This window comes from Amblyomma mixtum, chromosome 9 (assembly GCF_055824585.1).
Source record: "Amblyomma mixtum isolate Tamu chromosome 9, ASM5582458v1, whole genome shotgun sequence".
NCBI classification, from domain to species: Eukaryota; Metazoa; Arthropoda; class Arachnida; order Ixodida; family Ixodidae; genus Amblyomma; species Amblyomma mixtum.
The window spans coordinates 54222542-54244461 of NC_143020.1; the positions used below are offsets into that span (position 1 = coordinate 54222542).

Below are 21920 nucleotides of genomic sequence, written 5' to 3' on the forward strand. Positions count from 1 at the left end.
CAAAGCACGAAGCGTGGCAAATACGTCTCGTGTGAAATACCACCCATAATTTATCCGTAAACCAAGACATTCGTATGTATTTGTGTACCTTCGTGCCAATTCTGAAATATAAAGTTCGAACCAAGCAGCATACGGCAGCCTCTAGCGGCTGGAGTGGAAAGTACACCACGGCTTTGTTGGAAAGACACGGGTTGTTGTTGCTTGCCGTGCTAAGCGGGCATTAGATTTCCCGCCGTGGATGCGTTACGAAGCGCATATGCGTCATGTACTGTAAGTATATTCTTCACTATAAAATTTAAGAGTATCTTGTTGAATTTTCATGTTTGTTTTTATTGAATTTTTTTTTGCTTTGTAACGCCCACTCCCTCATGTAATGTCTCGATATGAGACTTTGGGGAAATGAGATTAACAAATGAACCAGCAAAGCCTTTTGTTAGCGAGACGAAATAAAAGGTTCATGTGAACAGACAATGACAGGCGCACGAATTCTGTACACCAGCGAGGCTAATATTATTCATCGAATTTGCTGCACTTAAGCACTTAGAATACATGTAATCAAAGCAGGCTACATGACGTTTCCTTCTTTTGTTATTCCTGCTTTTTCTTAGTTTGATCTGAATCCGAACCCCATCAAGAGAAATCTGTGCCAGGCCTAGATTATGTACATAAAAGCCATATGCAGTATACAACGAATAAGAAAGAATGAATTGATGAGAAGCCCTTTGAATGGGTTTTAATGACCAGTCGAAAACTTTGGGAAAATTTAGAACAAAAGCTGAATTGATTGCCAGTTTACTTCCAACATGGCATCGCGTGACACTTAAAGAAGACAGCAGGCTACCTCAAATAGCTACAAAAACTTTTTTTCACGTTGGCGCTTGGTCAACATTCTGGCTGCCTTTAACAATTTGGTAAACAGGAAAGGTTTTAATCATCATATAGTTCCTTTTGATAGGTTACTACATAAACTTGGGGCCAAAATTAAGCATCAGCGTTGTAAAGAATTTCAACCAATATGTCCTCGTTTCTTCCAATTTAAAAAAAAAAATTGCGTACTTTTGGAGTAGTTGATTAAACTCAGGTTCTACTCTACTACATACTTCAAGGTAATTTAACTGACCTTCAGTTATTCCAACTACGATACGCAAGCGGCACCAGCTGCTCAAGAAGTGCTCGCATTAGTATGAACTTGCACTGGCAAGAACTGAATCACCAGGCATTCATGCTGGGAAAACTCGGCGTTGGTGTGACTACATATAATGTTGATGGCAATCTTAGGAGCTCCACAGTTTCACTGCTTTCGCAAGATACTAACCCGAGCGATTCCACCGCGGACAGATTATGTAGGTTACTTTTCACTTGATGAAATCGCAAAATTCGCTGGTCAATTCCGATCAGGCCAACACCCGGCCAACTGTTTAAAAAAAAGAAATGGAAACAAGGAAACGGTTTGCATTTGGCAAATACTTTTATTAGGCAACGACTCAGGTTGGCAGTTTTTGTAAAACCTGCAAGTTACGCCGCGACCCCGGAATTTAGTCAACAACGTCAGTAAGCTTAATTCCGGCCGCTTTAGCCGCGTATGCGTCCTTGTAAGTTGTGTTCAGCGCTCGAGCGACCTCGATCTCTGTTCGAGAAGTTATTTCTTTCTCGAACTCTCTGGTGACGTCGGCGGGTAGGTCCATGGACACGGCGAGGGGCATCATCCTGGCAGACACGTATTTCACATAGTATCTGGAAATCTGAGTGCCTGCATAGATGTAAAAATGACGGTGTTGCTCAGAAAAAAAAATGATAGGGTTTTCAGTTCTTTATACATGGTCCATGTATAGGGTTGCAAAAGGACGAACATAGTAAGTCGGCGCAGGAGGCAACAAAAATAAATTTGCTCAAATAAATTACGTCTCAATCGCAGCCGAAATGAGAGTTCTGCTGGCTGATTTCCTTTCTCTTTTACAGTGAAACCCACAAGGAATAGTATGGTAAAAAGTGTAGATATTTTCAGTTCGCGTGAGTTCACAATGAACCAAGCACAAGCATACAGCCATAGTGCGACTTAATGTTATAATAATGATAACAGTACGGATGAAGATGAAGCAAGGGCTTTCTGAACATTACCCTGCGAGCATTTTCATGCTCTTTCGTGCACTCAGTTCAGGGTAGCAACAACAAACTTAAATTCAAGCCCTACGCACAAGCTAATAACAATTTCCAAACACATTACTTGGAAATATGACTTATCGCTGTTCATGCAGATGGTGCCGGCCCACTTTGCAGCGAGTTTAAAAATTTGTCACTACTTTATAGACAAGGCTTTATCCGGAAAACTGAAGAATATTCATAAATATGATTGTACATGTAAAGTTTTCTTTTTCAATGGCTCGCAACAATATCCAACGGCCACTCAAAACGAAGGACTACACTAAAAAATTGCTCACATAATGTGATCCCGTAGATAAGAATTTTGATTGAAGCCCATTTTAACGACCTGTGGATGTAATTTTCAGCACCAGATCAGCAAGGAGGCGCGTAATTTTAAGCCTGAAATATTTTTAGCTCCCGATGTCGGCGCGCCGCAGGTGACCTGGGCGCCAAAGTGGAGGTGGAAGATGGCGCTAAATCAGAGGCGAGCCGGAGATGGAACACGAAGGCGATCCTAAACGGTGGCTCAGTGGTTACGGCGCTCTGCTGCTGACCCGAAAGACGCGGGTTCGATCCTGGCCGCGGCGGTCGCATTTCGATGGAGGCGAAATTCAAGAGGCCTTGTACTCTGCAATATCAGCGCACGTTAAAGTACCCCAGGTGGTAGAAATTTCCGGAGCCGTCCACTACGGCGTACCTCATAGCCTGAGTCTCTTTGGGACGTTAAACGTCAAATAAACCGAATAAACCAAACTTTTGCGAATCTTTCCGTCTGCCCCCTGATGCCTATGTGCTGCGCTGCCATAGGAGCACTGATATCTTAAGAGCGTTGTGACGTTCGCTGAACTTTCCGAGGCGCCGTTCAGCCTCCAGCACAGTGCACGCAGCGAGACTTTGACATGCGCACCTTTCCCCGGTCGAAGGGTTACCGAATTCGTGGAACCGCGGACGCACGACGGAGACTTGGTGGCTGCTCTATTCTTGCTGGCGGCATCGTCGCCAGAACGCTCGTTCTGTCTTCGTCTTTCCTCCCCTCCACAGATACTTTCTAGCGCGCAGCTTTCTACAGTGCAGCGTTTGAATGACAGCAGTCGTCGTGTTTGTGGCCAGTGGATGTTTTTTTTTACAACCTTCTCGCTTCCTTGCGGATTACTGTGAGGACGCAGGTGTACGGTGGCCGATCGGTACGCGATGTGGCGCTGATGGGTCTATAAGCTTCGGATACTCAGAAGAGGCCCATAGTTGAGCTATAGTTGCCACTGGGCGCTGGAACCCTCAGCGGCAGCTTTCATTTTTTTTATAAGGAACCTTCAGTGATTGTTTCCGTGACATATGTGTGTCCTGTATGCACGTGCGCGGAAAGGGAAACGAAGAGGAAGGCAGAGGTTCGGAATGCAGCGAGTTCAGTGCTGTTTGTACGCGTGCTCGGAACCTCTCCTTTCCCTAGTCCCTCTTCTTTCCCCGGAATCCTTTCCCCCAGTCTGTGATTAGCTGACGGACTTGATTTTCCTTTCTCTAATCATCGAATGGTGAGAAGTGTCGCCTGTCTTATTACTGGTTGCTGTCTCCGCCCTTTAAAACTCAGCGCTCTCGGTTAAGCGGCGGCTGATTTCGTGTAATCAACGATTCAGTCATGTTGGAAATAGTTCTTTCCTTACTCGTTTCTTCTTGTTTATTTATGTGTAAATAAATAGTTAGCCTTCTTTTCCTGCCATCGAGTAACGTGATTGTTTGCGAGTCTGGACCGTCAATCCATCAAGAAACCTGATTTCATCATCATCAAGTGTTCCCTCTCGTCGCCACTTAAAGGGGAAACTCAACTAGTGTCAATTGGTGAAGGTAGCCCAGTGGTAGGCTAAGCCAGCACTCGACGGGAAGAAGCCTACGGTCTGGCCTACAGCCCGACAGGCTCACGCTGAATACTCGGGGCGTGGGAGTGAAACATCAGCGCCGCGCGTGTTGCGCAAACCGCGCGGGCGCGGTCTCGGGCGGAGCCATGCCGCGATCATTCTGTGCACCGCGTAACCCGTCGTTCACTATGGCGCCCTATGGCGCTGCGGACAGATGGCTGGGTCTGATGGAGGCCAGACCTTGCACTGCAACGAGATTCACTCTCTAAAGTATGCTGCGACGGTACTACAAAGCGTTTCATTCTCGACCACGAGATAGAGGGTTTTTAGCACTACTTCACGCGTGAAACCCAACCAAGAAAAGTCTCTGAAGCTTGACCTTGAGCGTGACCTTGGCCAACATGGAGAAATAAAATAAATATAGCTGCGAATAAGTTTTGAACCCGCGGCGGCGTGAACAGATCAGCGTCGCTGCCACTGCACGAGAGCACTGTGCTATTACCGCCTCGTGTTAGACTGAAACACACTCTCGCGCTGGCATTTGACATCCTCGTCTTCACCAACTTCCATTTGCTGTGCGAGCAGATCAGATCAGCTTAACCTCGCTCAGGGCTTAACCTGCGTCTGAAATCATCGCCAGACACGCCCACGACCCAGGAAAGCAAAACCATATACCAACAAGGCTAAATACATGCTTTCGCATATCTACTCGATTTAACTGCGTTAAATCCTAACAATTTTTTTTTCGCTGCCTGAGCGCGAGCAGACGTTGTCCCGCTGTCTTGCGTGCGCCATATGACGAGATTAGCGTGAGCAACGCAAAAAATAAGCTGACGTCGTTACGATCGTAACGCATCCAGCCGCCAAACACATACTTCATTAATATGTATATGCCTGATAGTGACTTCCTTTTATTTCCTTCCAGCTGTCGCGTCGGTTGTTCCAAGAGCGGTGGCATCACGTTTATGGATAAAACACTTAGGAATGTTCGAAGTGTGATGATCATTGTGCGAGTTTCGTTGAAGCTGGGGACATAGAGTGACATAAAACACAACATAGAGCGCCGTGGTGCGTTTTCTGTCAGCCTACGTCAATTGTGCGCTGGGAATCAAAACGGTATCGACAAGGCACCCAATACGCAATTCTTACCTGAAATCAGAGGGAAACCTCCAGTGCTTCAATTAATTTCCAGCCTAAAAACATGCCGAAGTGCCATTTTAAAGTTGTTTCCCAGTGTGGGGAAGCTAACTTCAAGAGTTTTTCAAAGGGTCCATAAGTGTGAGAGTTTCACCTAGCTTAGATCACGGGACCTTTGGAGCATATGACATAAAAAGCAAATGAAAGGATAGCAATAAAAGGAAAGGAGCAGTGAGAAGCGACTGCGTATTGAGAAGCAGAAAGCAGAAGCGAATGTTCATACTCGAGTCCTTAAGGTGCGGTTTCAGGCAGGTGTAAATCTCTCCGCCGTCGACGAGCACTTCGGCAACCACCCACTTGGACTTTCTGTCGACGATGACCTCGACGTCATACTTGGCGACCAATCCCCGTAGTGAAAATTCGCAGCAGAAATAGACTTGAGGATTTGTTTCTTTTCTCTTGTCGGCGAAGAAGCAGTTGCGCGCTCGTCTCACCTGCGCAAGGAAACACAGAAATGACACACATAAGGAAATGCGCACGCCAAGAATGCGCAATGGTTATTTCCTATGAATATCTTCTTTTGATATGACACTGCGTGCACAAACACTGGCTGGATCTCAGAGCTCCAGCGGCCTCTATTCTTTTTATGCGCAAGAAAAATGCCTTTGATTCAGTTGTAGAGAAGAATAGTAAACACATTGTCATGGTGCACAGTCGAGAGGTGAAGAGGATTTTGACGCCTTCGTGCTCGACTCCATATCCAACACACCACTATCATGGAAGACAGGATTCACATCCCAGAACTGTGGAGACGCGCCCTCCATCTGCGACCTCTTCCAGCTAACATGTCACACGAAGACCATAATGGTCGGCGCCTGACACGAGCGCAAGCCCTAGGCCGACATTAAGGCAACAGAACAGTGTATATTACATGGGCGCCTCCGGCACTCACCACGGGGAATGGTACACGGCCGCGGTAGTTCACAACAGCAACACAGTTAACGGCTTCACTTTCAGAGCCCACAGTGGAACACAAGCAGAAGAGGTTGCGATTGCTCCCGCGGCTTGACATTCCGATTCAGAACACATAACCACCCACTCGCGAGGGGCCTGTCGGAACGTCGAACAAGGCTGTACTCCCTTCCTAGCCTATCTAATCTACCAAAATTGCATACGTACGGACCCCGCACACCGTTACCTTAATGGGCTCTAGCTCATCAGGGATTGGCAGGAAACGAGGCAGCAGACGCAGCCGCCCGCGCTCTCTCTCACCGGGCTGTTTTCTCCTCTCCACCCGATCAGGAAAACAATTTTAATCCGGTCTGCACGTTCAAAGATATTACAGCCTACTAACAGGATAGGCATTGCCTTAGCCTTAGCCCATGTAAAGGCCTCAAGAAGGCGATAAGCGGCTCCTTCTCCGCCTTCTAACCAATACATCGCTGTGCCCGGCAGCACTAAAACATTTTGACCCCTCCTTTTGCGGTAGCTGTCCGCACTGTAGTGCGGTGTCTTCGGACACCTACCACATAGTGTGGGCCTGCCCCTCCAACCCGGCCATTCCCCCCCATCCTCTACCCAACCGGGGAGGACTGGGAGGCGACCCTGCTCGGCTGCCACGACTTAGAGGCCCAACAAGCCTTAGTCGGGCGCGCCCGGGCGGCGGCCATCGCCACTGGGGTCCCGTACCAGGGACCTCCATCTAGTGTTTATAAGGAACGGTCCCTTACGGGCTGATACAAACATACCTCCTGTCCCTTCAATAAATGTTTTCACCACCACCACGCTGGACAGTTGACGACGACGAGAAAGGCGCAGTTCGTGCTTGAGGTATCTTTCTTGAGGTCCTATTCCTCTCAGATTGCCTCTCTGTTTTGTTGGCGCTGGAGTCCGCACGGGACGCTCTTTTGAGCTGCTCACTAAAGTCTTTTATTCCTGGATGGGTGTAAGAGGTGCGCTTCGTTTGGATCCGAAGTCACTGCGGTATTTTTCAAAACAACGCAGCGGACTTAGCAAAATCAGCTCTCAACGCACCAGTGGCCTGTTGCGTCCCTATTCTCATCCTTTTCGGATTGTCTCGCGTTCAGCGCTTTCAGTATATTACCACCGTGTGCAGCGATTCCTTGCTCTCTACCGTTGACTACCAAAATCTCACGTACCCATGGCAGGTTCGTGCGTGTAAATCCCGGCAGTGTGAGGTAGCGATGACACTCATGCGGTGGAGAATGTTGCACTTAAATCTTTACTGATGCAAATGCGGGCTCAGTCGCTCAAACCTTTGCATGATTTGTGGAGACGTGAAAACATTGGAGCATTTCCTACTCTCTTGCCGGAGCTTTGCACATCAGAAAAGGACGTATTTAGAAATTCCAACCGCTAGGTCGGGACTCACTTTGTCGGTTCTGCTTCTTTTCTCCTTCGGTGCTAGCGCCAGAGGCTTTGCATTGCATCAAATTTCGGAATACCTCCACAATTAGATATTTGCTACCGGCAGATTCCCTTGGTAATGGTATCCCAACTTTCCGCATTAAAAAAATATCTCAGCAATTTTTCTTGTATTTAATTCTTTAATCTTTTCACCCGTTTATTTTTCTATTTCGTTTTTAATTTTTCATCTTCTAATTTCCTCTTTAATTACTCTGAATTCTTACCCGAAGTTAAACCATTAGGTTGGCAATCAATGTTAAACCATCAACTTGGCAGCAATTTACCTTCTTTTGGCTCTCCTCACTGTATCCTAGCCTATCCACCGACGTGGATATGTGCCAGGCCACTAAGTCTACAACAACCACAAAACAACCTGTTTTAGGTGTGCCTTCTGACTGCGGCCTCACGCGCGTGCTGCTGAGCTTACCCCCGTAATATCTGGCGCAGGTCGTGCTGGGTATCACACCAGAACCCCACCTTGGACCTCGGCAGCGGTCGTCAGCTTGAAGCCATCACTATGCCGCCCGACACACCTCCGACCGCAGCATCACCATCAGCACCGACCGTTGTCGTGGTGCAGCCTCGCAATTCGGGCACCTTTTGCGGCACCGATGACGTCGATATTGAAGACTGGCTCGGCATGTATGAGCGTGTCAGTAAGCACAGCCGTTGGGACGCGATGGTCATGCTTGCTAACGTGATTTTCTACTTGGCGGGCACGGCGCGTGTCTGGTTTTAAACGAATCAAACTACCTCAGCTCCTGGGACGCTTGTAAACAAAATCTCCGAGGCTGATTTGCAAGCTGGGCAGAAAAAAGACCTTGCTTCTCGAGCTCAGTCGTCTACAGAGTCGTACCTCTGCTACATCTAGGACGCCCTCATTCTATGCCGTAAAATAAACAGCGCCATGTCAGAGACCGACAAGGTGGGCCGCATCCTAAAGGGGTTCGCTGATGACGCTTTCAACCTTGTCCTGCGCAAAGATTGCGCAACGGTCAACTCCATCCTCTAGGTATGCCGACAGTTTGAGCAAGCAAAACACCACCATGTTGCTCCTCGTTTCGATCGCCTTCCGAACACGGCGGAGACATCCTCCTGCGAAGACTTGCCAACACTGCGAAAGCCGTCCCATCCCGCCAATTTGACCCGAACTGTGCGCAGAGAACTGGAGGTTATGACTCCCGACGCCTCCGCTCCTCAGCCGATCGGCGCTACGATTGCGCTGATCCAGGCAGTCTCTCACCAGGAGTGCAAAGGTGGGCCTTGGTTCCGGCCTGCCCTCTGCATCGCTCTGTTCGTCAACCACCGCTCCACTGATTGCTGCTGCTTTACCGACTCCGACCATATCGCCGCGTTACTGCTACCGGAATCCTGCGGATCGGTGCACCTCGGACGACCGGCCAGACTGCTTCACATGTTCGCGTGTCGGCAACATTTCCCGCCACTGGCACAGCCGTTGGTTTTCACCATCTTAACTTCGCTCTACTTACGACCATAGTGCCGACTACGGACCTCTGGCTCTAGTTATGATCGTCGTGCCGACTACGGACCACGCCAGATGTGTTCCCGTGCTGAGTTCTCACCACGGCATAAAAATATATTTAGGTCCTGACACTTGCGCCCGGCCGCGCGACCAGAACTTTTTAGCTACTCCTCGCGCTTCTCTCGAACGCAGACAGACGGCGTCATACCATGGGGGCTTGTCTAGTCGCCGAGCCGCTGCGGCCGCAATGCAGGTGTCGCGCGATCGTTCCGTGCCGCGGCGTGTATATGCGCGTTGTTAAGTGCGGCAAGGCACCTAGCAAAAGGATTGAAACTGTTGTCGACACCGAATAACCTTGGGCGACTTCGTGTTCTCCTTTGCTGGGACTGCAGAATGGGTGGAGGAGCATCGAGGTCGTTGCCCTGCGATCCTTCCGGGCTCGTTATCGAAATGCGAAAGTTCACTGCGAAGTTTTTTTTTTTCATTTATCAGCACAAATGCTGAGAGAATAGTTAGCTATACCGACTCTCAAATATAAAAGGCTGGCCGCAACGCGCATGCTTCCACATTTGGGACAAAGTGCCTACCTACGCGTGCAATCAGAGATCTCTTGAGGAGTGTAATGCGCCAACGCTGTGATATGAGGACCACCGCGTAGAGAACACGGTTAACCTCGGCCATCTGGGGTTCTCAAGGGCATTTCCGAATATCACTTGCGTCAGAAATATTGTGACGAAGACGTCGAAGCTGGCAGGGGCGCGAGACGGAGCGCTCGCGCTAGGCCAGCGGCCATTAAATCGTCTCTTGTTCATGGTTCATCGCGCCTCATTCTTCGGCTGGCCGTCACGTAACATTTGGTGTGAGGTGCGGAGTTCATCCCCATCCTGGTCCTGGAGCTCCAGCGTAAGCGTCAGCCGTGGTCGTCGGCCGTGAGTTCTTGGCATGCGTCGCCCGGATCTTCCCCAGCCGTCCAGACCCGAACCAATCTCGCCGTGTTTCCCCCACCCCGTCCCTCGCCCACACCACTCTATACGACGAACTGAACCTGACGCACGGACCCGACCTGAAGACCCCACCGACCCGAGACGCTGCCCACACGTGAAGACACCGTTCCCCTGCCTATGCCGTTCGGCGCGTCCTGGGGCCTCGGCCGTCAGCTCCTGGAGACATGCGGCCCGGAAGCTTCGCAGACTAGGAATCATTCAGCCATCTCCTTCATCGTGGCGGCCAGCACCTCACCACTTTCTCCTTTCCGTCTCACCATCCTCTGAAGCTCATCACCATTTTGCACGTCTGTTTCACCGATCGGGACGACTGCTCGGTGGCCGCGGGAAGTGTGACGAAGACGACGAAGCTGGCAGTGGCGCGGGGCGGAGCGCTCGCGCTAGGCCAGCGGCCATTAAATCATCTCTTGCTCATGGCTCACCGCGCCTCATTCTTCGGCTGGCCGTCACGTAACAATATTGCCTCCGCAGCAACAAATAGACCCCGCCCTCTTGTACTGCGTTGCGGAACGCCTCCACAGCTGTACGAACGAGCACAAGGACTGAAAAGAATTTAAGAGTGCATTTACGACGTTTTAATGGCTAGTGCAGCGTACATTTAGCTACGCAAACGCGAAAACGGTTAGTGGAAATTCCCCTTGCATTGCTCCTCGCAAGGTCATCTTTTACGCCTACACCAACGACGCTGAGGTGTTGTCTCCCCCAAGGAAAGACTGGCGTGCACGCGGCGCAGAGATAAAATCCTTTCGCTCTTCTAAACTGGGACTGGCCGATGTCAATTAAGAATAATTGCAGTTGGAATAGTAAATCGACTTGTTCACCTCAATATTGTTGGCCACGAAAGGCCAGTGTCCGGCAAATTATGCAGCTACCTTTTGCTATACAGTTTACCGGCATGTCTCACTATGTTTTATGACACCAAAATGGACAGTGGGTGGAAACTGGCCACGACACCGCCGACCGAAATTAACTGCTCCACGGCCATGCCGTGTACAGAGAATGCTGACCACCTAGAATATTAGTACCGGAAGCAGTGCACAGGGGAACAAACCTTAGCACCACGAATGTCAATGAAGACTGGGGTTGTACTTAAGTGAGGAGGCGCCTGCAGTGGATGAAGAGCATGTTCCTTGATCAGCTGACACGCCTGATGTACTCCAGCCACCTGACGGCAATTCTTTTTGAGGGTTCCATGACAGATCGGCGTCTTTTCGTTTTTCGCAGGCCGTCCCCGAGGGCAGTGCTGCAGCGGCGAGGGCAGACCGCTGGCTTGCCTGCTTAGCACACGTGGCTGCAGACTGTTGTTTTCTAGGAAGCTTTCATGAACTTGCCTGTTTTATCAGATATTTGGGACATCCGAAAAAAATATTGGGAACACCATTCATCAAAACCACCACTTTTTCGGGTGCATTTAAAAGAGCCTTGCCATTGAATTCGGCGTAGTACGATTTTATATCGTATGCTCGGGAAAGTGCTTCGAGCAGACGTGCTCGCTCGGTTCCAATATCCTATCTGCTCTGGGGACTGCCTGGCGCCAAATTTTAGTCGGCAGGCTCTGAAGGAGCTTTAAAAAGTGACATTGATTTCGAACAACTCTGGCAGCCCGATCTAGAGTTGGGTACGAACATAATCGCGTCTAGTCCGCTTCTGGACCCGGCTGGACCACTCAGGTGTGCCACAGCAATAACCAACACATCACATTCTCCACGTATGTACATAGGCCGCGACGACCTTCCAAGGCGTCGGCCGGCGGCACTACGTGCGTGCGCAAAACGATCACAGCGGCTGGTCCCAAACCATGAGACAAAAACCCAGTTCTAGGAGACTTTGCCTACGCAACTGTCTCTTTGACTGTCTACATGATGCCAGATATTTTTCTTCAATTTACCTCCGCTCAGGCTGCTGGCAAATTGCTGTTGACGAACGGGGTCGTGAGATGACTGCCTTTGTTCGCCCCCGAGAGACGGTACTAATTCAATAGTCGTGCGTTTCGGCTTATGCAACGCTCCTGTCACCTTCGAGCGTGTAATGGAGGTTGCTTCAAATGGACGATGTGCTTGTGCTATCTAGATGCCCTTTTCGTGTTCTCCCCCACGTTCGAAAGCCGCATACACCGTCTTTCTACCATCCTTCCTGTCTTCCGTCGCGCTGGTCTCCACTTGAATTCCAAGAAGTGCAGCTTCGGCCAGCGCCAAATTAAGGTTCTGAGCCAATTGGTTGATGCTTCTGGTGTAAAGCCCGACCCTGACAAAGTTCGTGCCATTCGTTAGCTCCCCGCTCTCCATTCCTCAAGCGATATGCGAAGTTTCCTTGAGCTCTGCTCTTATTTCCGGCTTTTTATCCCGAACTTCGTTGACACGGCCCGTCCCCTTACCACCCTCCTGAATAAGGATGCGCCTTTCTGATGTGGCCTTGACCAAGCTCGCTCCTTCACGGCACTTCTTGCGGCCCTCACGGCTCCACCTATGAGGGCCATGGCGGTCGCATTTCGATGGAGGCGAAATTCTAGAGGCCCGTGTACTGTGCGATGTCAGTGCACGTTAAAGAAGCCCAGGTGAACGAAATTTCCGGAGCCCTTCACTACGGCGTCCCTCTTAGTCTGAGTAGCTTTGGGACGTTAAACCGCAATAAACCGATAAACCAACCTATGCTGGCCCATTTCAACCCATCTGCGCCTACGGAACATCGCACAGACGCCAGTGGTCATGGTATTGGCGCCATCGTTGCGCCGCGCCAACACGAGCACTTTCGTGTGATTGCCTAAGCCAGCCGCCTACTCTCTCATTCCAAACGTAACTATTCCATTACGGAGAGGGTGTGTCTTGCGCTTTTTTCGGAATTGAAGAAATTCTGCACTTAATTTTATAGGAGGCACTTCTGCGTAGTTACGGACCACCATGCCTTGTGTTGGCTGTCCTGTCTTGAAGACGGACGTCGTTTTTACGCTGGGCAGTTGACGATGACATGGACGCTGCAGCTAGGGATTGGGGTGGCTTGGTATTGGTGTGCCTTCTGACAGGTGGTGGTGGTGAAAACTTTTTAATAAACAAAAGGAGAGTTTGCAGACCAAAAATGGCCCTTTACATAGGTGGAGGCCTTAGTCCGGGACCCCGCGGCGGCCTGTCGCGCCTGCTGCAGCGCTAACCCCCGTAATATTTTGCATTGAGAATACGCATATGTGTTGGGGTTTCTAATGCTTTGAGTAGCTTAGAGACCGCAGCTGGTGATGTCGACCCTGCTGTTGTTGTTAAAAGTCAATTTGGCGCCAAAAAGAAGTTCTCCTCGCCCACTGGAGCATCCGCGAAGACTGAGAGGAAGTCGAGAACGACCGATTCCTCATATATGGGCATTAACTCTTTAACGCTATCGTGCGATGCCTTAAAGTGGGCTTTAAGAGTTTCCTTTAAATTTTTTCTGCTGTGCGAAATTCTGGTCACGAATTAAGTGTCAAGGAAATTACTTGGTAGTAGGAGATAGAGGAAGATTACGATAGCAGAATTTGTACAATAATTAGGCGCACGACCCAAATACCTTTACCGGCTGGCCAGTTCTCAGCTGATTAAAGGCTATATCTAGCAACTAGCAGCGAATGACTGATCACGACCGCCTTCTGCCGTCAAAAAAACTACGAGGCTGATTGTATTGTTTTTGGTTATTTTTCTTACATTACGTACTCACGACATGTCCGCAGGAATTGTTTATTCAGTTCTTCACAGACTATTTTCTTTCCTTTCAGACTAGCGCGATCTCAATAACTTCCGAAAGTGAAGCGAGCCGTCGCGATAGACAGTAAATCAGAGTTTGTGACTGGTAAATTCTTCATACCTTATTGTTATTTAATAGCATAGAACAAGCAAATATCTTCATTCAAAACACTTCAAGATATAGCCATTCTATTTCTTTACATTACCCTAACTCCAAAACGGGTATCGTGTCGAACAAATAATTTGTACTGCTGATCCCTAATAATTAATTACGGCCGCCGCGGTGGCTGAGTGGTTATGGCGCTCGGCTGCTGACCCGAAAGACGCGGGTTCGCTCCCGGTCACGGCGGCGGGATTTCGATGGCGGGGAAATTCTAGAGGTCCGTGTACTGTGCGATTTCAGTGCACGCTAAAGAGCCCTATGTGGTCGAAATTTCCGGAGCCCTTCACTACGGCGTCCATCATAGCCCGAGTTGCTCTGGGGCGTTGAGACTCATAAATCAAACCCAAAAACAAATGGTTTATTTCACCGTGTGCCTAATAATTAAACTGTAGCGCCACCGCTTCGGCACGCGGAAGACGACGAAGCGGTGGGCACGCGCAGGAGAACGCCGGCTCGCGCAGAAGAGAACGCTCTGGTCTTCGGCCTGGCCGGACGCTGCCGCCGCTGCTCTGTCGCTACCTCTTCTCAGGCAGCCTCAATAAACGTGGCCGTGGTCGCCTCCTGGGCGACCTCAACACTGGCCTCCACAACGCCTCTCTGTGGGCCCCTCCAGCACTTACTACATGTCTACACGTGTGAGCCGACTATCTTCCGCTTAATGTGATGGACTTTCACTAACTTTTGGCGCGTTAGAAGCATTTTACAGAGAAAAGGTGCTACAAAAAAGAAAGGTAGCCTCGACGTAAGTATATAGAGCCGAGGAATGAAAGAGTGAGTGTCTAAAACAACTTTAAGGCCCAAAGTTTTTCAGGACTACCTAAATACTTGGAGTCTATTTCGTCGTCTACCATATTCATAAGCATGAACTGCATTTCATGTATATCGTAGCGCATCCAAGAGCGGCTCATAGATAGTCTTAGCGGCAGACCAGCATAAACGGCTGAATGTGTCCATGTATTCGACTGGAAGGAACACCCATGTTCTCCCTAGATCAACCTGGTCTGGGTACCCGCCCACTCGGGAAACTCTGGAAACGAAGGGGTCGACCGACTAGCCCGAGGACTAACCAACCGGGCGGCCGGCCCCACGGACCCAGACGCTCTTGCCGAGGCTCCCCAGACCTTTGCCAAAATTACCAACCTCTACAGAGAGATGAGACGCCAGTTCCCGCCTCCACACCCCGACTTGAATCGAGCGCAAGCCACCTTGCTCCGCAGGTTGCAGACACACTCCATCCTTAGCCATTCTAGACTTTCACTCATCACAGACGGGGAATACGACCCCGTCTGCCAAAATTGTTACCAGGGAGAAATCGCCACCCAGGCTCACATCCTCTGGGGTTGCGCGGGAAATCCGCCCCCTCGAACCTTACTGCCAGCTCCCTCCGAATACGGATGGAACGAACTCCTCAAAAGGCCAGACAAGAGCATCCAACTGGCACTCATTTCGTGGGCCCAGGAAGTCGCCCCCACCTGGGGGCCACACCAAGCCCACCTGCCCTAAATCCCGCCAATTTATGGCAATAAAGTTGTTTCTCTCTCTCTCTTCTCCCTAGATGTCATGGCGGCTTAAGAAGCCTCCATCATGTGTCGAATAATTTCCTTAAGAGGAAAATGTGATGAGTACCATTCACCTCTTTTGGTGCGTTACATGCCGCCGCATACTGCTGTTCCTTTTATTTCAACCACTTGCCATAAGACGCTATTTGGGCTGGCTCTATACCACGGAGCGTCGTGTAGTTAATTTTGAAGCACTAACTTGAGAAGGCTTTGCCACGTAATATTGTCTGTCGCTTCCTTGGAGAAGTCTTCTTCTCTCGTGGCCGTGAGTCGCGCTTTTCTCTTCTTCGTAATGGGAAGAGGGTTCAGCGTAAATGAAAATGAATGAAAATTTTGTTTTTTGGAAAGGAAATGGCGCAGTATCTGTCCCACATAACTTGGTGGAGAACCGAACCGTGCCGTAAGGGAAGGGCTAAAGGAGGGACTGATAGAAGACAGAAAGGAAAATGTGCCGTAGTGGAGGTCTCCGGAATCATTTCGACCACCTGGGAATCTTTAGCGTGTACTGAGATCGCACAGTACTCGGGCGCCTTTTGCGTTTCTCGTTCATCAAAACACTGCCGCCGCGGTCGGGTTCGAACTCGGGTACTCCGGATCAGTAGCCGAGTGCCTTAACCACTGAGCCACCGCGCCGGGCTACAGTGTGCCTGGAGAGTTTCCCAGCAGGACCGCGTTCGCCTGTACTTCACTGTGTTCGCCTGTTCTTCACTGTAACGATTCCAGCTACCTTCGCTGCCTTCACACCTTTTTGGGGTACTGCATAAAGCTACCATCTGTGACACTGTTTAGCGTTTCTCTCTTTTTATTGCATGGTTACGGTTTAACCGCAACCGGTGCGAGCATTTGCAAATCGAAGAACGAGAGGATGAAAAATTACGAAGCCAAAGATTTAAAACATGTAAGACGATAGCCTGCCGTTTAGAGCACGCAGGGTGAAAGGCCGTGGTTATGGTGGAGGTGTTTGAGGTGGCCGAAAATGAAAGTTCTCTGTTTGCAGCTCAGTTGGTGCCAATTATGCTGCGGGCTACTTAGTGACATTTCTTGTTCGTGCTGACTACCATTCAGATAGAAAAGCTCGGAAACTCTCGGATAAGTTCGGGTTCATATTCGGTCTCCGGTTCACTATGGTGCTCGGACGGTGTTTGGAAGAGTTCACTGATAAGAGCTAAAAGAATAGCTATATTTACTGGTCCCAACCCAGCTGGTCGGAGAACTGCTAAAACTATCTACAGGTTTAGGGGTTACTCACCCTTTGATGCAAGTTGCCCAAGGTTCCTTTTACGAGGTGGAACTCAGCGAAACCTGAGAAAGTTCCGTCTGTGTGGTCCACGTCGAAGGAGATGTCGTGGAGCGAAATCTGCCTCAAACCGACGGTTGGCAATAACCGGTCGACGACGAAGTTTGCACGCCATTGGCTTGCCCAGGCGACAACTGCTGCAAGTGTGAAAGGAAGGGATAATGTGAAGACATTCCATTGCATGGTGGAAAAGGTAATGATGCGCACGTAGATAAGAACTGTAAAATTCCCTCTGGAACATTCAAATAAATGAATAAGCGAGAGAAGAAAGTATCCAAATCTGCTCCCCGTGTTCATATGTATAGTACACACGAATACGTGAGAGCACACCTGGCTACAGCAATTGCTCCGAACTTCCACGCGGGTGGTGTTTTCTGGCATTGTCAATTTCTGATGCTAGAGCCCCTTTTGATCTGTCTGCCTCGCACGTGTGAATATCTTTAAACACCACACGTTCGCCTTTTTTTTCTTCATGTTAATGAGACAGCGTTAAAGACCTCGTTCTCCAGAAAATCCGCTGTCAAGGTTAGCGTCAGCGTTGTGAGTGAAAAATGACGGGCATGGCTCTGCAGGTTGTCCGTAGAGAGCAACCCAGGAGGCAGGCGAGCAACCTAGGTCTTGCGACCTTGCGGCGTCATCAGAACCTGCCCGGAGGATAGTGAGCAAACAGCCCATCGTGATAGGTGGCAGCCAATTTGATGATTGGTCGTTCGGGAAGAGCAATCTTGGACGCACAAGGCTCACAGCTGGGAACAGCTGCCATCGCAGGGCACAGGCGCATCGCGTAACCGCTGCACCACTGCGCCAGGATGAGTAAAAGACTGCAAGGGATCTATGTATATAAAGCAGAGACGGAACTTTCGCATATATGGGAATTTAGCAATTACTCTACTGCGTCACACGCTTAAAGCGGAGGTGAAGTGTCCCCTCCATTTTTTGTGCATGAATATAATTATTGTTGTTCATGCTGGTGCCAGCTACTCTTCGCAGTCCTTGAGACTCTTGGGGTCGTTTGGGCTGCCATCCCGCTTCCAGTAGCAAGGCCGGGAACACTCTACTGGATTCAACACGCCACGAGAATGGTCAGCCTATACGCTACTCTGCGAGTGAGTTTCAATAATTAAAATTAAAACTACCCAGAAATTTCAGTCTCTTACGATCATCATCATCATAGAGGGGCCTGACTATGTCCACTACCTTATCCTTGAAAACCTTCTTATCTCATCCGCTCGCCTGACGTTCTGCCGCCCCTGCTACGCATGCCTTCTTTTGGTGTCCAGTGCAATAATCCTAAGGACGATCGGTTATCTTGCCGATTGTCGCTATAAAGGGTACGATGTACTAAAATAGTAAAAATCTGTCCATGCGTGATACCACCGGAGCGTAAGCGCTGTTAACACAAGGCGTATATCTTGTAATCTAGGAGTAGGAGTGTTTATTATTTTGCGAACAAAGCCGGAAGTGTACAGGGTTATCAGAGTGGTGTTGGGCCAAAGTAAAAAAAGCCTGCTAGATGTCTTTAGGATCGGTAAGTCTGCTCGCATTCATAAAGGAATGAACGAAAATACCAAAGCTTACCTGCAAGCAGAAGGAGTACTGCCACACGCCCAAACATAACGGCAGTCTGAAATCAACAGAACATTGATTTCACTCAGTGAAATTGTTCCTGCAGCACCCTGCGTAAGACGCTAAGCTATCGCCATGCTTTCAAGACATCACAGCAGGCACAACAAACGCGTAAAAGAAGCGCATTTTATGTGGTTATCTGAATAGTTTGTGGAAGCCTGGCAGTAGCGGTCACGAAGATGTGAGCGTTGTATACAGTGACGTCGGTTCAGCATGATTTGCCTCGTGGTATGAGACATGCAACCTCAGACCCCGTGTCTTGCACCAATCGCAACCATAGGAGTCGGTGAAGAGAGGAGGCAGTCTTTAATGATTACTGTTTGTGCCTGCGTAGTCATCTCTTTCTTGAAGACGACTGCTCCAGTGTCCCATCAGCAAGTTTCAGCAGCTAATAAAAGCGTCTTTAGGATAGTTTTTTCAATTGCAGTTCATATTTCGCTGTAAGGCAATACTGCCATATGTACAGCCTTTGTCAAAAGTTTAGAGCCCAGGGGGTTTGCTTCTGGGACACATTGCTTTGCTCGTAATGAGTCCTCAGCGTCCCAAATCTCCTGAAGGTAAGAAGATTTTTGGTCCTGCTACCTCAGATGCGTAGGACTTCCATTAGTGCTACAGGAGCGCCACAAAAGTGCTTAGAAGCAAACCCCCTGGGCTCTAAACTTTTGACAAAGGCTGTACAAAGCCGAGGAAGAGTGAGTAAAAACGGGTTGCATTAAAAAGAATGACCTGCTGATTGTTGTAAGCTTTAATACCACTTGCCTCCAATCCTCGGAGCCTGCCTCGAAAACCTTCCCAACATGTCAATGAAGTTTAAGGCAAAATGGTGTAAGAATTTAGTGTGTTTAGAAAAGCGAAATATCGGTCCAAATCCTGTTCACTTATGGTATCGAAATGTATAGCATACGCAGTACTCCAAATACTCGAATATCTTCGTTTTTTTCTTCTATCGTGACAACCGACGCAATAAATATGGCATCATATAACATATGGTAATGAGGAAGGCGTCTGTTAAAAATCCTGTCCTTAACTGTTCAGGCCAACAAAGGTGGGCCAGCATTTTTCAGGCAGGACAGCACTTGCTCGTAAGTTGGGATTGTCTTCGAGTATGTGCGTTCGTGCTCAAATTCAGCTATACGTCCAGGAAAAGACGGGCGATTTGTAATTTTGTGTCATCGTCCCCATCGTGTATAACCATCAACGGATGTTTACAAAAGACGCTGCCGCAACCTAGCAGGCAAGACAAGCGAATAAACTTCAACGTTTAGTCCCAAAAAATGTTGCGCCACCCTCTAGTGACTAAAATGACTAGCTCGTTGAGAAATGGCGCTGCTTTTACGACGTTCAGCCGATGTGGACAAACACACGGAATAGTTTACTGTACTGACCCACCAGCAAAAACAGACCGGAAATCGTTGTCTTCATATAAGTATTTGTCGGACATTTGTTGCGAATAAGAGCCTCGGAGCTTGCCTTCCACAGAACTGGCGCTAGTTGTATGAAGTAGGCCGAATTTCCACGGTCGCGAATTCTGGACATTCCGGTTTTTCGAATTTCAGCAGCGTTGAGAAAATTCTGACAATTACTTTTAGATGAGTCAGTTCAGCAGCACATTGTATAGACATTTCCTTCATCAATTAGTTATCTTTAAGTAAAGGGTTACTAAGTTTCATAGGCGTCTGCGAATGACAATGGGGGCGAAAACTTCGATGCCGTCTTACCGGAGATTCCAGGTCGTTTGTTCAGTCGGCGCTTACTGGATGGAAGAGGTTGCGAAGAAGTCGCTTATATTGCTGCCCAGAGATATAGGGAAACGCCTACCACGTGTTGCGAAGAGGCGACTCACTGACTGATTTTTGTTTACTTACCGTACGCGCCCATGTTTATCTCTGCCACTCAGCAATGGCATATTGCGAGAAATTTATTCACACTACGTGAAGAATCTGTTCCTGCTCGATATCTTCACTGCAGATTGCTCCGTGCTACATCAATAGGTTGTTCTGCGGCTGCAACTCAATTATAACAAAGGGGCATGCTTTAAAGCACAATCGAGTCGTTTTCTTTGTTCTGCCACTTCCGATGGCCTCATTTTTCTATCGAAATGATCAGAAGAAATGAGGAACTGGTGACGACGTACTATCGTTTGTTTTATCGGTGTCTCCTTTGTCTAAGATTGTGCATTGTTCGCGGAAGTTTCCAGAGCTTTTGTGCCAGATTTTCATTGCTTCCCAGCAAACAGCAAGCAATACATGAGGGTAAGTAAATAATCTGGGTGACGGACGACCTAGAAGGCTACTAAGCGGTAGCATATCTGGCAGTTATGATTTTCACCCATACTCTTCATTAATTGAAGGGTGATATTGCAAGCGCTGGTTTGCTAAACCGTAAATTGTAGGAAATCAAATGTGCTTTCAGAGACCATCTAAAACATTTGTTTTTGTGTCCACATTCGTATCCTTTGTAAAAAATTACGTGGGCAATTTGGCAACTAAAGTGTTGATAGGTGGAAACCGAGGACACTATGCCGTGACGACTTCCGGTGGATGCGACGTCACAACGTAGCCGTAGTTATGTCGATACCGAAATACATTGTTTGGGGATCTTAAATGTAAATTACGCCTAATTACACATTTCCCCACCTAATTTGACACAAATCCGATGTTTTTCCGACCGTTCTGTGACAATTTTCACTGTGCCGTGACGACTTCCGGTGGATGTGACGTCACCCCGTCCTCGTGGCTATATCGACGTCCACGCTATTTTGACGCAATTTAGGCATTTTTGCCCATAATTAATTAACTCATTAACCAAGGGTCACCAAACTTGGCTTCTAGGTTCATTTTTTTCCGCGTCTATCTGAAGCAACCAGTGGTTTTCTTCTATCTTTTTTAGTTCCCGAGTTAAACGCGTGTAACATGCTTTGTTAACGGACGACAAAAGGCTTTCGCCTTAATAAAGTAAATTTTCAAATCATACCAACGCAAAAAATTAGCGCTGCGGTGACCCGCATCGGGAGCATGCAGAAGCACTGACGATTCCTCGGCACTCGTCGCCTCTCTTTTCCTCTCTTTGCCATCATTTTCTTTTGTTCGCTAATTTAAGTACTGAATTTTCCTAATTATCCGACGCTTTAAATAAAGATCGATTTATTTGCTCTGATCATACCTTTTTTATCTCAATCAACCATTTTGGTTTTTGAAATCTTTTTCCGTGGTTGCTTTCTCCGCACTTCAATCGCTGTCCAGCTTATTCAAACGTTCAATGGTTTTTGCTAAAAATTAATTAACTAATTAATCGATGTCAATGAAACTTTTTGTTTGATTAATTATCACTCATGAAATACAATTCTGTTCATTTAAAAGTTTATTTTCACTCCTTTGCCTATTTTCGCTCTATTTTGCCGTCCATGGCTGTTATCCCGTCGACTTACTATATCGACGTCCGAGCTATTTCGAAGTTTTTTCGACATTTTTGTCTCTATTATGTTGACTAATAATCCTGTCGACATTTTTTTTTTTGCAGCGAAAACAC

The 21920-nt window shown here is 48.4% G+C and overlaps 1 protein-coding gene across 2 annotated transcripts; it reads right to left on the minus strand.

Annotated features, from left to right (window-relative positions):
• Positions 1-1449: 1449 nt before the first annotated feature.
• On the minus strand, positions 1450-20211 carry LOC149329055 (uncharacterized). Of its 2 annotated transcripts, none has more exons than XM_089562061.1 (5): positions 20111-20211; positions 18345-18390; positions 16719-16900; positions 5413-5623; positions 1450-1750 (listed from the first exon to the last, which is right to left on the minus strand). In XM_089562061.1, exons 2-5 carry the CDS (start codon positions 18379-18381, stop codon positions 1536-1538), a joined length of 645 nt encoding a protein of 214 aa, XP_089418187.1. In that variant the 5' UTR covers positions 18382-18390; positions 20111-20211; the 3' UTR covers positions 1450-1535. The 2 variants fall into 2 exon arrangements, with proteins under 2 accessions (XP_089418187.1, XP_089418186.1); XM_089562060.1 differs by having other exon boundaries at positions 16719-16903.
• Between the last annotated feature and the right edge of the window lie 1709 nt (positions 20212-21920).